The 15,842-nt window shown below is 45.4% G+C and overlaps 1 protein-coding gene across 1 annotated transcript in view; it reads left to right on the forward strand.

Moving 5' to 3' along the window:
* dicer1 (dicer 1, ribonuclease type III) overlaps window positions 1–15,842 on the forward strand; it is a 72,290-nt gene that overhangs the window by 8,578 nt on the left and 47,870 nt on the right. The window contains 7 exon segments of the mRNA XM_034198039.1: window positions 1,867–2,339; window positions 3,845–3,977; window positions 11,040–11,282; window positions 11,396–11,550; window positions 11,636–11,768; window positions 15,072–15,147; window positions 15,262–15,401. Coding sequence (XP_034053930.1) covers window positions 1,867–2,339; window positions 3,845–3,977; window positions 11,040–11,282; window positions 11,396–11,550; window positions 11,636–11,768; window positions 15,072–15,147; window positions 15,262–15,401 — 1,353 coding nt within the window.

Genomic DNA, 15,842 nt, shown 5'->3' on the forward strand with positions numbered 1-15,842 from the left:
CTCCTCCACTTTTTAAAGAGATATGGGACACTATTGGATCTAATGTCCATTGTCCATACAATTATAAATAGCAGCCTAGAGTCCGGTTCCGTGCCAGTTTATTTCAAACAAGCGGTTGTGGCACCCCTGATTAATAAAAAAAAAAAAAAAAAAAAAAAAAAAAAAAATAAATCTGGACACTTCTGTCTTCTCCAATTACAAACCCATCTCGAAGCTTCCTTTTATTTCAAAAATATTGGAGAAAACCGTACTCTTACAGCTGCAGTCTTTTATACATGCACACAATATTTTTGACATGTTTCAGTCCGGTTTTAAAGCGCTTCACAGTACTGAGTCTGCCCTTCTAACGGCCCGTCCACACCGCGGCGTGCGTTGAAGCTTGCCAGCGGGCGTCTCTGAAACTAATCACCAATCTAACAACCAATCACATGAATCTCCCGCCCCTGACACACAAGCAGCGGTTTGATTGGCTAGAGCTTGTACTTGCATATGATTCGATTGGCTGACGTTTCTGCCGAGGCTTCAGAAGTTGAACATTGCTCAACTTTTGCAGCGAGCCACGCCAGCAAAGCTTCGCTTCGCTTCCCACAATGCAGTTCAGCGAAAAATAACGTCACCCCATTCAAAGTGAATGGTGAAGCTTTCAACGCACGACGCTGTGTGGACGGGCCGTAAGAATATTCAATGACCTCCTGGTCACTACAGACTCTGGTGACTGCCATCCTTATGCTCTTAGACCTCACAGCTGCCTTCAATATGATTGACCACTCCATCTTTATCTCTGGTCTAGAGCACTGTGTGGGTATCAGTGGCATTGCCTTAGAGTGGTTCAGGTCCTATCTGTCCCAGAGATCCTTCTCTGTTAGGCTTGGTGACTTTACATTGTCTTCTGCCCCCCTATCCTGTGGAGTTCCCCAAGGTTCTATTTTGCGGCCCATTTTATTTTCTGTATACCTTTTCCCCCTTGGACTGATTTTTAGAAAACATGGCGGCTCCTACCACCTTTATGCGGACGACTCCCAAATATACCTTCCCCTAAAACAAAACACCAGCTCTCTGATGCCCCTGGTTGACTGTCTTAATGACATAAAGGCCTGGATGGCACTAAACATTTAAACATAAATTAGAGCAAAACGGAGGTCATTGTGTTTGGACCAAATGGTGATGTCCCTTCCATTGACCTGGGTTCCCTGCAACCATATGCAAAACCCATGGTCACTAATCTGGGCGTCAAAATTGACAGTGCTTTTAAATGAGAAACAGATAAACTCTGTGGTTGAGTCCAGTTTTTATCACTTGAGGCTCCTGTCCAAAATCAAACCGGTTTCATCCTTTTTAGACTTTGAGCGTGTAATTCATTCCTTTTTGTTTCTACTCGTCTAGATTACTGTAATTCACTTTATTCCGGCAAGACTAAACAAGACTTCGCTGGCCCGCCTGCAGCTTGTACAAAATGCTGCGGCTCGGATGCTTACAGGAACCCGCAAGCATGAGCACATCACACCAATTCTGGCTTCCCTCCACTGGCTTCCTGTCCATTTTAGAGTTCATTTTAAGATTCTGTTTGTTTTTAAATCGCTTAATGGGCTGGCCCCTCTGTACATCTCCAACCTCCTAAAGGTGTACACCCCCTCAAGGGCTTTGAGGTCGGCTGATCAGCTGCTGCTGGTAGTCCCTAAAACCAAGAGCATTCCTAACTGGAGAGATGTTGTTTTGTCATAACTGTGTCTGGGCAAGCTACTGCCATGCAGCAATGACCCTTTAGAGGGCAGATAGGGACTGTTACCCAGGTGCTCAATTTAGATCCTGTTTCTTCCAGTCAATAAGCAGTTCATCAGTTCATATAAATGTCTCTGTCCATATCAGGTCCTGGGTGACTTCCTGGCCGTGCTCATGGTTTTAGGGCCCTGGTGTGCAGATAAGGCCGCAGGCATCATGGTGCGCGAGATACAGAAGTACATCAAACACGAGCAGGAGGAGCTCAGCCGCAAGTTCCTGCTCTTCACCGACACCATCCTGCGCAAAGTGCACGCCCTGTGCGAAGAGCACTTCTCCCCGGCCTCCCTGGACCTCAAGTTCGTCACCCCCAAGGTCCTCCGGCTGCTGGAGATCCTGCACGAGTACAAGCCCTTTGAGCGGCAGCAGTTCGAAAGCGTTGAGTGGTACAATAACCGAAACCAGGACGACTACGTCTCATGGAGCGACTCTGAGGATGAAGATGAGGATGAGGAGGTGGAGGTCAAAGAGAGGCCTGAAACCAACTTTCCCTCGCCGTTCACCAACATCCTTTGTGGGATCATCTTCGTGGAGAGGCGCTACACGGCTGTCGTCCTCAACCGGTAGGCTGGCAACCACTTCACACATAGTGATGTCAACTAAAGACAATGAAATGTTTCTGTTTATAATAACTGTTGCATGTGTTTGTTGGTAGCTCTTAGTGTGAAGTGAATCGCCCTTATTTTTGCACCCTGTTCAATACATTATTTATAATCAATAACTCAGAAGTCCACTGTGAGTACTCATGGATTAGGGATAATATGCTGTTGGGGTCTTTTCTACAATGACCGGCCTCGCTGCATATTATCCTGCTTTTAACACGGCTACTTGCCAAATAAATCATCAATTTGACACAACATATTGATTTAAAAATGATTATTTTGCTTCAGCTAAGCAAAGTAGTCTGTTCTATTGCAAAACAACAGCTGAAACTGCGGCAACGGCAACTTAACTTAAAATGACAGCAGCACTGATGGAGGTTTTCAGTAACTGTCCAAGTCTGGACATGTTTTATTTCAATGAGCAAGTCTTAAAACAATGCCAGAGCCAATACCCTGTTCCCTTTAGTGTTTACTTCCTGTCTGTCTCCTTCTGCCGTTCCCTTTAGTGTTTACTTCCTGTCTGTCTCCTTCTGCCGTTCCCTTTGGTGTTTACTTCCTGTCTGTCTCCTTCTGCTGTTCCCTTGAGTGTTTACTTCCTGTCTGTCTCCTTCTGCCGTTCCCTTTAGTGTTTACTTCCTGTCTGTCTCCTTCTGCTGTTCCCTTTAGTGTTTACTTCCTGTCTGTCTCCTTCTGCTGTTCCCTTTGGTGTTTACTTCCTGTCTGTCTCCTTCTGCTGTTCCCTTTAGTGTTTACTTCCTGTCTGTCTCCTTCTGCCGTTCCCTTTAGTGTTTACTTCCTGTCTGTCTCCTTCTGCTGTTCCATTTAGTGTCTACTCCCTGTCTGTCTCCTTCTGCCGTTTCCTTTAGTGTTTACTTCCTGTCTCTCTCCTTCTGCCGTTCCCTTTAGTGTTTACTTCCTGTCTCTCTCCTTCTGCCGTTCCCTTTAGTGTTTACTTCCTGTCTGTCTCCTTCTGCCGTTCCCTTTAGTGTCTACTTCCTGTCTGTCTCCTGCTGTTCCCTTTAGTGTCTACTTCCTGTCTGTCTCCTTCTGCTGTTCCCTTTAGTGTCTCCTTCTGCCGTTCCCTTTAGTGTCTCCTTCTGCTGTTCCCTTTAGTGTCTACTTCCTGTCTGTCTCCTTCTGCTGTTCTGTTGAACTCTCTGACGTCCAACTCTCTGTTCAGTTGTATTCACTGTGGATAGTTTAGCCATCATGAATCCAACGTTTTGTACATATATATAAATGAATATTTAAGAAGTATTCCAAAGTGTTTTCTGATGGATAAATGGCAAATGAATATGTTTTTGTGGCTTCTTTCTGTGTATTGAATAATGATCAGTGCCCTTTGAGGAGCAGTCTGCTTTTGAAAAAGAGCAGATATTTGTTAAGAGCAGAGTATTTCCCATGTTTTGAGAATGCCAGTGCATCTTAGAGAAACTTCAACATGTATGTCTGTGTTCCTCCCTCAGTCTGATCAAAGAGGCGGGGAAGCTGGACCCGGAGCTGGCTTACATCAGCAGCAACTTCATCACCGGCCACAGCATCGGCAAGAACCAGCCACGCAACAAGCAGATGGAGGTGGAGTTCAGGAAGCAAGAGGAGGTATATATGCTCATATGATTCACACTGCAGGGGTAGACATTAAGGGCTGGTGGAATTGTATTATCACTGGCCCCACCATTGTAACCACTGGCCCGGAGCATTCGTCCAAAAAAAATCGACTAATAATGAAGAAAATTAACACATTTGTTGCAATAGTAATGTATGCACTAACTACATTACTACTTGTACTACAACATTTGAATCATCAGGTCTTCCTCATTTGCCTCAATTGTTCATATTTGGTTTATTAAAATAATGATATTGTGGTCATTGTTAAAAAATGTCTGCTATTATTATGAGTATTATTTGTATAATGCACTTTCTGCCTTCCTGTCAGAAATGTTAGAAATGTAATGGCTATAGATTAGATTAGAACCTTCATTATCCTAAACTGCTGGGATATTTCCCTATAGCCAATACCTTTTATATTGTCTACTCTTCACTTACTTGTCAGCATAGGTCGGCATTGATGTACAGAGCCGACAGAAGTTAATATTGGCATCATATTGAGAGGCTGACTTCATCTCTGGCTACGCCTCCCTGCAGTCCCTGGATTTCCTTGCTCTCACTGAGACCTGGATTACTCCATTCAACACATCCACCCCAGCAGCTCTCTCCACAGCATATTCCTTCTCCCATACACCCAGACCCACTGGCAGAGGTGGTGGCACTGGTCTCCTGCTCTCTCCCAAATGGAGCTTTTCCCTCTTCAAGCTACCTAACTTCACTCCTTCCACCTTTGAATTCCATGCCGTCACAGTAACCCATCCTATACAATTAACCATTGTTGTTCTCTACCGTCCACCAGGCGCCTTGGGGGACTTCTTGGAGGAATTAGATAATCTCCTCTCACACATCCCTGAAACTGGTCCTCCCGCTGTACTTCTTGGAGACTTCAACCTCCAGACAGGGAAGATAGACGAACTAACATCTCTGTTAACCGCCTTTGCTTTCTCACTGTCTCCTTCCCCACCAACTCATAAAGCTGGCAATGTCCTTGATCTCATATTCTCAAGGAACTGCGCTACTTCTAACCTCTCTGTAAACCCGCTCCACACATCCGATCACTTCTTCATTTCATTCTCTCTACCCCTTTCCAAACATAACAAACTAATCTCTTCTCATCCTGCACCTGTCCGCCGTAACCTTCGTTCCCTCTCCCCCTCTACCTTTGCCTCATCGGTGCTCTCAGCCCTCCCTTCATCTGACTCGTTCCAACTGCTGCCTCCAAACTCTGCTGCAGAAAACTCTCCTCTCTACTCTCTCATCCTCTCTGGACTCTCTCTGTCCTCTCACATCTCGGCAGGCTCGTCAGTCCCCTCCTGCTCCCTGGCTAAATGACGCACTGCATGCTAATAGAACCGTCCTTAGGACAGCAGAGCGGAAACGGTGGAAATTCAAACACCGTGACGACCTCCTAACCTATCAGGCTCTCCTCTCCTCTTTCTCTGCTTCGATCTCTCAGGCAAAAAGCACTTTATTTCAAGATAAGATCCAATCTTCCTATTCCAATCCCAAAAAACTATTTTCCATCTTCTTCACCCTCTTGGACCCTCCCAAAGCCCCTTCCCCCTCCTCCCTTCTGTCAAGCGACTTTGTTATCCACTTTGAAAAAAAGGTTGATATTCGCTCTTCTTTTTCTGACTCACCTTTACTCACCGCTGGGTCACCAGACCCTCCTTCCACCAACACACTAACCTCATTTTCCCCTCTCTCTCCAAGTGAGGTTCTTACCCTCATTACCTCTGCCCGCCCTACCACCTGTCCTCTGGACCCTATCCCTTCAAACCTCCTTCAGACTATCGCTCCTGATATTCTACTGTTTCTCTCCCATTTCATCAACACTTCTCTAACTTCTGGTCACTTTCCAAACAGTCTCAAGGAGGCAAGAGTAAACCCTCTCCTAAAGAAACTCACTCTCAACCCGTCTGATGTTATAAACTATAGGCCTGTCTCTCTACTCCCGTTCCTGTCTAAAACACTTGAACGCGCTGTCTTTAAACAACTCTCCTGTTATCTCTATCAGAACATCCTTCTGGATCCGCACCAGTCTGGTTTCAAGGCAGGTCACTCCACAGAAACTGCTCTCATTGCTGTCACTGAGGAATTGCACACTGCCAAAGCAGCATTACTCACCTCTGTCATCATCCTGTTGGACCTGTCTGCTGCATTCGACACGGTGAACCATCAGATCCTCCTTCACACTCTCCAAAAACTTGGAGTTTCAGGCTCTGCACTTTCCCTCCTCACCTCTTACCTCAAAGACCGTACCTACAGGGTAACTTGGAGAGGGTCTGAGTCCGACCCTTGTCAATTAACTACAGGGGTCCCTCAGGGCTCTGTTCTTGGTCCCCTCCTCTTCTCCCTGTACACAAACTCGCTCGGCTCAGTCATTAGCCCGCATGGTTTTTCATACCACTGCTACGCTGACGACACCCAATTAATTCTGTCCTTCCCCGCTCAGAGACCCAGGTCGTCGCACGCATCTCTGCTTGTCTAGCTGACATCTCTCAGTGGATGTCTGCTCATCACCTCAAGCTCAACCTTGACAAGACTGAGCTGCTCTTCCTTCCAGGAAAAGATTGTCCCACTCTTGACCTGACTATCAACATCGGCACCTCTGTTGTTTCCCCGACTCAGACTGCAAGGAATCTGGGTGTGATCCTAGATAGCAACCTGTCCTTCACTGCAAACATCGCTGCTACAACCCGTTGCTGCAGATACACGCTTTACAACATCAGGAAGATACGTCCCCAGCTGACACAGAAAGCAACGCAGGTTCTGGTCCAGGCTCTCGTCATCTCACGCCTAGACTACTGCAACTCCCTCCTGGCTGGTCTACCTGCATGTGCCATCCGACCTCTGCAGCTCACCCAGAATGCAGCGGCTCATTTGGTCTTCAACTTTCCTAAATTTTCACACTCCGCTCCTCCGCTGCCTTCACTGGCTTCCGGTAACTGCTAGAATCCACTTCAAGACACTGGTACTTGCTTACCGTGCTGCGAATGGATCTGGCCCTTCGTACATCCAGGACATGGTTAAACTGTACACCCCAGCGCATGCACTACGCTCTGCATCAGCCAGACGACTCGCTGCACCCTCGCTGCAAAGGGGACCCAAGTTCCCATCAGCAAAAACACGTGGGTTTGCTATCCTGGCTCCAAAATGGTGGAATGAGCTCCCCATTGACATCAGGACAGCAGAAAGCTTACACACCTTCCTGAAAACTCATCTCTTTTGACTCCACCTCGAGCGATAGATTTATTAACAAAGCACTTATATACTGATAAAGGACTGGCTTATCTATAGCCAGTTGAGTAGCACTTGAAATGTTTGGCTCTATGAAACCTGATGTACTTATATGATTCTGTTTTCTTCAAGGTTATGTCTTCCTGGTCGAATGTACTTATTGTAAGTCGCTTTGGATAAAAGCGTCAGCTAAATGCAATGTAATGTAAAGGTGCAGCCAGTGACGCATCCTAAAACCATGAAGTAAGCTGCTGGTTCCCTCGACAAAAAGCAATGGGATTTCTCCACAGGGTTTTGGAAAATAGCTGAAAATAAGGTTTGTGGAAAACAAACCTGTTTGATAAATGCACGTTTTGTTCAGCCGGATAATCTCCACATGTCTACCCTACTTTTATAATTTTCTAATCATAAATCTAATCGATAGATTATAAAAGGGTTTTAGGATGCGTCACATCACCACTAGAAGCCAACTCCATCGATCAAGCTGGCTAAAACTTTCTCTCCCTCTTCTTCTCATGCTCCCTGTCACTCTCCTTTAACTCCTCCGGTGACTTTCTTTTATTTGAAGATTGTTTTTTGCCCGGTGCTTGGCCGGTTACCGCTGGTATCTAAAACATTTTGGCGAATGGTTAGGTGACGCTAAAGTCTGTAGTGAAGGAGCGCGTTCCCGCACGGGAGCCTGCTCGCACTGCGCTCCGCAGCAAACAGCTGTTTGATTTTCACCCAACAACGACAACCGCCTCACGAAACGCTATGTTTTCTTGATAAACGAAACAATTTAACACAATTGCTAGTCAAAATACCAATACTACAGGACCAATTTTTTTTTTTTAAAGCAATATTTTTAGTGGCCCGAGCGGGCAAGTGGAAAGTACGTTATGCTGGCCTGGGGTGTCTAAATAGGATTTCGGGCCAGCGGGCCATTTATAATGTTGAGCCCTGCACTGTACATAAATATACTGTCATATTTTGATATATGTAGAGTTATCGCGTTTCATTGCAGGACCTAGCTACCACTGAGCTCCCTCACAGATTAGTCACTTTCTAGGGATGCTCCGATCGCCAATTTTGGGGCCGATCGCCGGAATCAGTATCGGCCGATACTGATAGCCGATCCGATCGAGTGGGCGGGGCTTAAATGGAAGATTTAAACATCACTTTAAATCTTCCATTTAAAGTGATGTTTAAAACTCAGTTAATGGGGCTCATTCACTGGAGCTTCCACAAACAACAATCAACTTAATTATTACATTCAAATGATGTACATTATTCAAGTTTACATTCACTTTGGATAATAACACGGGAGAAATGAGCGGAAGCGCTCTCTTTTCCTCTCTCCCTCTCCTGACAGCCCGCAGCTCACTGATCCAGTAATGAGGGACCCGACAGTGAAGAATAAATATATTTATAACTAGTTTAGCTTCTTCCAGAGGTAGATCAAATAGCTAAGTGTGTAAGGTCTAACTCTTAGTATGTATCACAGCGGGTGGAGCTACAGGATTTCTGCTTCACACACGTTGCATATTCCGCTATTTTACTGTCTTTTTCGGACACCTTAAAATAATGCCAGACCGGTGAAGCCATTTTGGCGAGCTTGTTTTGCCGCACACAGAGAAAAGTGTCATGTATTTTACGTCATGCGATCGGCTCTCGCGATCGGCATGTTTACAGAGCACCGATCGATCGGTAGAGAGTGAGTATCGGCCGATCTCGATCGGTAGAGAGTGAGTATCGGCCGATCTCGATCGGTAGAGAGTGAGTATCGGCCGATCTCGATCGGTAGAGAGTGAGTATCGGCCGATCTCGATCGGTAGAGAGTGAGTATCGGCCGATCTCGATCGGTAGAGAGTGAGTATCGGCCGATCTCGATCGGTAGAGAGTGAGTATCGGCCGATCTCGATCGGTAGAGAGTGAGTATCGGCCGATCTCGATCGGTAGAGAGTGAGTATCGGCCGATCTCGATCGGTAGAGAGTGAGTATCGGCCGATCTCGATCGGTAGGGTAGAGAGTGAGTATCGGCCGATCTCGATCGGTAGAGAGTGAGTATCGGCCGATCTCGATCGGTAGAGAGTGAGTATCGGCCGATCTCGATCGGTAGAGAGTGAGTATCGGCCGATCTCGATCGGTAGAGAGTGAGTATCGGCCGATCTCGATCGGTAGAGAGTGAGTATCGGCCGATCTCGATCGTAGAGAGTGAGTATCGGCCGATCTCGATCGGTAGAGAGTGAGTATCGGGCCGATCCGATCGGTAGAGAGTGAGTATCGGCCAGATCTCGATCGGTAGAGAGTGAGTATCGGCCCGATCTCGATCGGTAGAGATTGGAGTGAGGTATCGGCCGATCTCGATCGGTAGAGAGTGAGTATCGGCCGATCTCGATCGGTAGAGAGTGAGTATCGGCCGATCTCGATCGGTAGAGAGTGAGTATCGGCCGATCTCGATCGTAGAGAGTGAGTATCGGACGATCTCGATCGGTAGAGAGTGAGTATCGCCGATCTCGATCGGTAGAGAGTGAGTATCGGCCGATCTCGATCGGTAGAGAGTGAGTATCGGCCGATCTCGATCGGTAGAGAGTGAGTTATCGGCCGATCTCGATCGGTGAGAGTGAGTATCGGCCGATCTCGATCGGTATAGAAGTGAGTATCGGCCGATCTCGATCGGTAGAGAGTGAGTATCGGCCGATCTCGATCGGTAGAGAGTGAGTAGCGGCCGATCTCGATCGGTAGAGAGTGAGTATCGGCCGATCTCGATCGGTAGGAGAGTGAGTATCGGCCGATCCTCGATCGGTAGAGAGTGAGTATCGCCGATCTCGATCGGTAGAGCGAGTGAGTATCGGCCGATCTCGATCGGTTAGAGAGTGAGTATCGGCCGATCTCGATCGGTAGAGAGTGAGTATCGGCCGATCTCGATCGGTAGAGAGTGAGTATCGGCCGATCTCGATCGGTAGAGAGTGAGTATCGGCCGATCTCGATCGGTAGAGAGTGAGTATCGGCCGATTCTCGATCGGTGACCGATCGATCGGAGCATCCCTTTCACTTTCTATTCTTTCCTCTAGGGTTGTAACGATTTTTATTCTGATTCAACAATCGATTGGAAAGAGCTTTCAATTTAGATGATCAGAATCAAAATCAGAATGGGCTATTCTCTCAGTATTTTTATGGTGTTTCAATCCCGCCTACTCCTGTGCCTTAGAAGAAAAAACAACACAGCACATTTCACCGGAGCCTGCAGCTCAAAGACAGAAAAGCACACTACCCTGGAGCATGAACCAAAAAAACATGATAGTGTAACCTCACACAGCCTGCAGCCCAAAGACAGAAAGGTAAAGCTTACCAGTTGCACCTTTTTAGACATCACAAACACTGCCAGAGTTGGAGATGACAGAGAAACAACAGAACTGGAAAATCCTCTAGCTTCCCTGAAGTCACCATACAGCAACATTTTGCTTTAATTCTGATAACACGTCAGTGACGGAACAATAAAGATTTCCTTCACACTTAAAGAAATGAAGTTAAACTCTGTAAACCCAAAGTTTTTCCACCAACAAACTCTCTCTTATGATGTGAAAACCCTCCTGTGGGGCCACACAATAAAAGTAAGCGAAAGAAATTGCAGAAAATCTCCTTAGCCAATCACTAAGAGCCAATGTGTTTATCCAACTGCCAACACTAATGGGCTTGCACATGAGTTGCGCTTCTTGATGGGATTCATAGGTTTGTCCTGTCCCTTCAAGGTAGTGAACATTTACATTTAGTAGTTTAGAAAGCATTTCTTAAAGACTTTCTATTGCTTCGGCTCGCCTGTTTCTCTCACAGGTTCTTCGCAAGTTCCGCGCTCATGAAACCAACCTGCTGATCGCCACCAGCATCGTGGAGGAGGGCGTGGACATCCCAAAGTGTAACCTGGTGGTGCGCTTCGACCTGCCCACAGAGTACCGCTCCTACGTCCAGTCCAAAGGCAGAGCGCGAGCCCCCGTCTCCAACTACATCATGCTGGCTGACAGCGAGAGGACCAGAGGCTTCGAGGAAGATCTCACCACCTACAAGTCCATAGAGAAGGTGACACTTTCTTTAGTCAATGGAGGATTATTTGAATAGTGTTAGGAGAAATGTAGAAGGTTCAATTGTGAAGCTGAATGAGGTAGTGATGATGATATTACTCTTCTGAGCAGATCTTAAGGAACAAGTGCTCCAAGTCGGTGGAGGTAGGTGAGTATGAGCTGGAGCAGGTTCTGGACGATGACAACATCATCCCTCCCTACGTGCTCCGCTCTGAGGATGGAAGCCCCCGGGTCACCGTCAACACGGCCATCGGACACATTAACAGGTCGGTGAAGTCTTCAAATCCTCAATCCATTTAGGAAACGCTCCTAAATCAACTTTTTAAATGTCCTCTCTGCTCTGTTGCTCAGGTATTGTGCTCGGCTGCCCAGCGACCCTTTCACTCACTTAGCCCCGAAGTGCAAAACTGCAGAGAGGCCGGACGCACGCTTCCAGTCCACGCTCTACCTGCCCATCAACTCCCCTCTGAGAGTTCCTCTTAAGGTGAAGAAGAACATCTGCATTTTTAACAGTGTTGGCAATGGTTACAAGGCCTGTGTCCACATAGCAGCTTTTTCTGACCGCCAACTAGTGTTGTCACGATACCAACATTTTGGTTTCGATACCGATTCTTTTTCGATACTTTTCTTTTATTATTTTCATGATCAATACAATTGTAGTTTATCTGTTAAGTGTTTTCTTACAACATGGTCTCTTCTTTATACTTGAGTTTATATGATTTCTTTGATAGTTAACTTTATATTTTATTAACATGTACAGTAATATAAATAATTATTGACAAAATCAATTATTGACGGCGGCGTAGTAATCAGCAGCGAACCGCTTCAACACGTGTATTTCGGTGTATTCACGGCATTCATTTTGTTATTCTACAGTATTGTTGTTTTATAGTTATTTGTTAATGTTACCCAATTTGTGGTCTTTGAAATTGAAAAGGATATCGCATTGTGTTTGTTACTTTCGTTGCAGTTGTATATGTCTTAAGTGTAATTTGGCTTGGCTTCCTATTTATGGGCATGCTTTTATTTTTAAGGAGAGTTAGCGGCGCTGTTGACAGGAAGTTGTTGTTGTTGGTTTGGAAACAACGTGACGGAGATTAACGGAGAAAAGTAATATCTACATATAAAGACGGAGAAAGTAAACAATAACGTGTATGGTTAAGTGTTAGCACCCCCCGAAGAGGCACAAGCTCTTACGTTGATATTGGAGATTTCAATAAATTAAATTTGAGGAAAAAACTGGGAACAAAACGAATATCCGACTAGTACTCAACAAATGAATATTCTGATATTCGGGTACAGCCCTAGTATGTACAGTGGGGCAAACAAGTATTTAGTCAGCCACCAATTGTGCAAGTTCTCCCACATAAAAAGATAAGAGGCCTGTCATTTTCATCCTAGGTACACTTATGTACAACTATGAGAGACAGAATGGGGGGAAAGAATCCAGGAAATCACATTGTAGGATTTTTAATGAATTAATTGGTAAATTCCTCGGTAAAATAAGTATTTGGTCACCTACAAACAAACAAACAAGATTTCTGGCTCTCACAGACCTGTAACTTCTTCTTTAAGAGCCTCCTCTTTCCTCCACTTGTTAACTGTATTAATGGGACCTGTTTGAACTTGTTATCAGTATAAAAGACACCTGTCCACAACCTCAAACAGTCACACTCCAAACTCCACTATGGCCAAGACCAAAGAGTTGTCAAAGGACACCAGAAACAAAATTGTAGACCTGCTCCAGGCTGGGAAGACTGCATCTGCAATAGGTAAGCAGCTTGGTGTGAAGAAATCAACTGTGGGAGCAATTATTAGAAAATGGAAGACATACAAGACCACTGATAATCTCCCTCGATCTGGGGCTCCACGCAAGATCTCACCCCGTGGGGTCAAAATGATCACAAGAACGGTGAGCAAGAATCCCAGAACCACACGGGGGGACCTAGTCAATGACCTGCAGAGAGCTGGGACCAAAGTAACAAAGGCTACCATCAGTAACACACTACGCCGCCAGGGACTCAAATCCTGCAGTGCCAGACGTGTCCCCCTGCTTAAGCCAGTACATGTCCAGGCCCGTCTGAAGTTTGCTAGAGAGCATTTAGATGATCCAGAAGAGGATTGGGAGAATCTCATATGGTCAGATGAAACCAAAATAGAACTTTTTGGTAAAAACTCAACTAGACGTGTTTGGAGGAGAAAGAATGCTGAGTTGCATCCAAAGAACACCATACCTACTGTGAAACATGGGGGTGGAAAAATCATGCTTTGGGGCTGTTTCTCTGCAAAGGGACCAGGACGACTGATCCGTGTAAAGGAAAGAATGAATGGGGCCATGTATCGTGAGATTTTGAGTGACAACCTCCTTCCATCAGCAAGGGCATTGAAGATGAAATGTGGCTGGGTCTTTCAGCATGACAATGATCCCAAACACACCGCCCGGGCAACGAAGGAGTGGCTTCGTAAGAAGCATTTCAAGGTCCTGGAGTGGCCTAGCCAGTCTCCAGATCTCAACCCCATAGAAAATCTTTGGAGGGAGTTGAAAGTCTGTGTTGCCCAGCGACAGCCCCAAAACATCACTGCTCTAGAGGAGATCTGCATGGAGGAATGGGCCAAAATACCAGCAACAGTGTGTGAAAACCTTGTGAAGACTTACAGAAAACGTTTGACCTCTGTCATTGGCAACAAAGGGTATATAACAAAGTATTGAGATGAACTTTTGTTATTGACCAAATACTTATTTTCCACCATAATTTGCAAATAAATTCTTTAAAAATCAGACAATGTGATTTCCTGGATTCTTTCCCCCCATTTTGTCTCTCATAGTTGAGGTATACCTAGGATGAAAATTACAGGCCTCTCATCTTTTTAAGTGGGAGAACTTGCACAATTGGTGGCTGACTAAATACTTTTTTGCCCCACTGTATAAATAAATACTAGTGACAGTGACGTGAGCAGTTATGTGGAGAAAACACCCCAGATGCTTCGCTGTTGTTTCCTGAATGATAACAGGTCGCTTACTGTTGTGACCCGTTATCCCCCGGTATACCCTAGTCAGCGCCCCTAGTTACACCAATCAGCGTGCGATTACCGTACAGCCAATCACAATGCGTGACGTCATTGGTAAGCAACGGACCCCGAACACATATGGTAGGGCGAACACATATGGTACTGACACAGGCACGGCTGCAGTGCAGGGAGTGGAAGCAGAGCGCTGAACACACACGGCTCTTATTAAAATGGCGCTTTCTCACCGGAGTACTTTCCCCCGTCATTCTTAAAGTACCGATACTAATGAAACGGAGGAATCGTAACGTTTTTAACGGTAGGGTATCGCGGTACCTTTCAAGTATCGGTACACCGTGCAACACTACCGCCAACTTGTTTTTTAACGTGGAGTGATAGCATGCTGCACTCGGCTCCTTCTGCCATCAATGCGGCAGTTTCGCATTTCTCCAGTTTGTGTGTATGTCAAAGTACAGTATCTGTGGAGGGTCGCACATTTTAAATCTATTATATCGTCGCCTTTTTACTCTCCTTGATACTAGAACATACATCAGTATTTTCATTGACATTAGACAATGCATATACTTGGTATTATTAATGATACTGTATAATACAGAGCACTTCTATAAATGAATTTTTACTACAGCACTTTCTGACAGGAAAGGTGCCACACAGGGCTTTAGGCCTTGACACTCGATAGATTACATTAGTGCAAACGTATAGATTGTAGTAATAACTGAATCAGGTTCTTCCTTTGATCAATGTGTCACTGTCTTTGCAGGGTCCTATAATGTTCTGTGCCAGGCTGGCAGAGAAAGCAGTTGCACTTCTATGTTGTGAGAAACTCCACAAAATAGGTAAAACCAGAATGAGATTTTTCAGATGCATGATGGGAAACTATTGAATGTGAGCCTGTATAGAACTTTCCCCTGCATCCTCTTCATCTTGTTATGCTGCTTTCTTTACCCCAGGTGAGCTGGATGATCACCTGATGCCGGTGGGAAAGGAGACGGTGAAATATGAAGAGGAGCTGGACCTCCACGATGAAGAGGAGACCAGCGTACCAGGCCGGCCCGGCTCCACCAAGAGGAGGCAGTGCTACCCTAAAGCCGTAAGGAGGCTCCCTCTCTCTCATTGCACACACATTAGCATCTCAAAGCAGAAACCATATTTCTACAGTTCATTTCCATGTTTCTTTATGGGACAATCCCTACATTTCTTTTACTGACTTTTTGGATGGAAAATGTGTATGTTATGTATTTTTAAAAAAAGATGCTCATCATCCTCTACTCTGGTTTGGAAGTTGCAATTATTGAGCAGAAATGTCTAGTAAGAACTAATTCAGAATCTTTGATTTGAGCATAATAACAGATTTCTATTTCCAAATACACATTTAGATACGTGTCACTTTAAGGTCTTAGCATTCATGTTTATCTTCCTATCGCTCTAAAAACATTAGAAATGTTCCAAATGTTTAATGATGTCTATTATTTATGACGTGCTTACTATTTTGTTACAAACAGCGAGCATCCTGTTGAATTGTTCAATGTTT

This window comes from Gymnodraco acuticeps, unplaced genomic scaffold (genome assembly GCF_902827175.1).
Source record: "Gymnodraco acuticeps unplaced genomic scaffold, fGymAcu1.1, whole genome shotgun sequence".
Lineage (NCBI taxonomy): Eukaryota > Metazoa > Chordata > Actinopteri > Perciformes > Bathydraconidae > Gymnodraco > Gymnodraco acuticeps.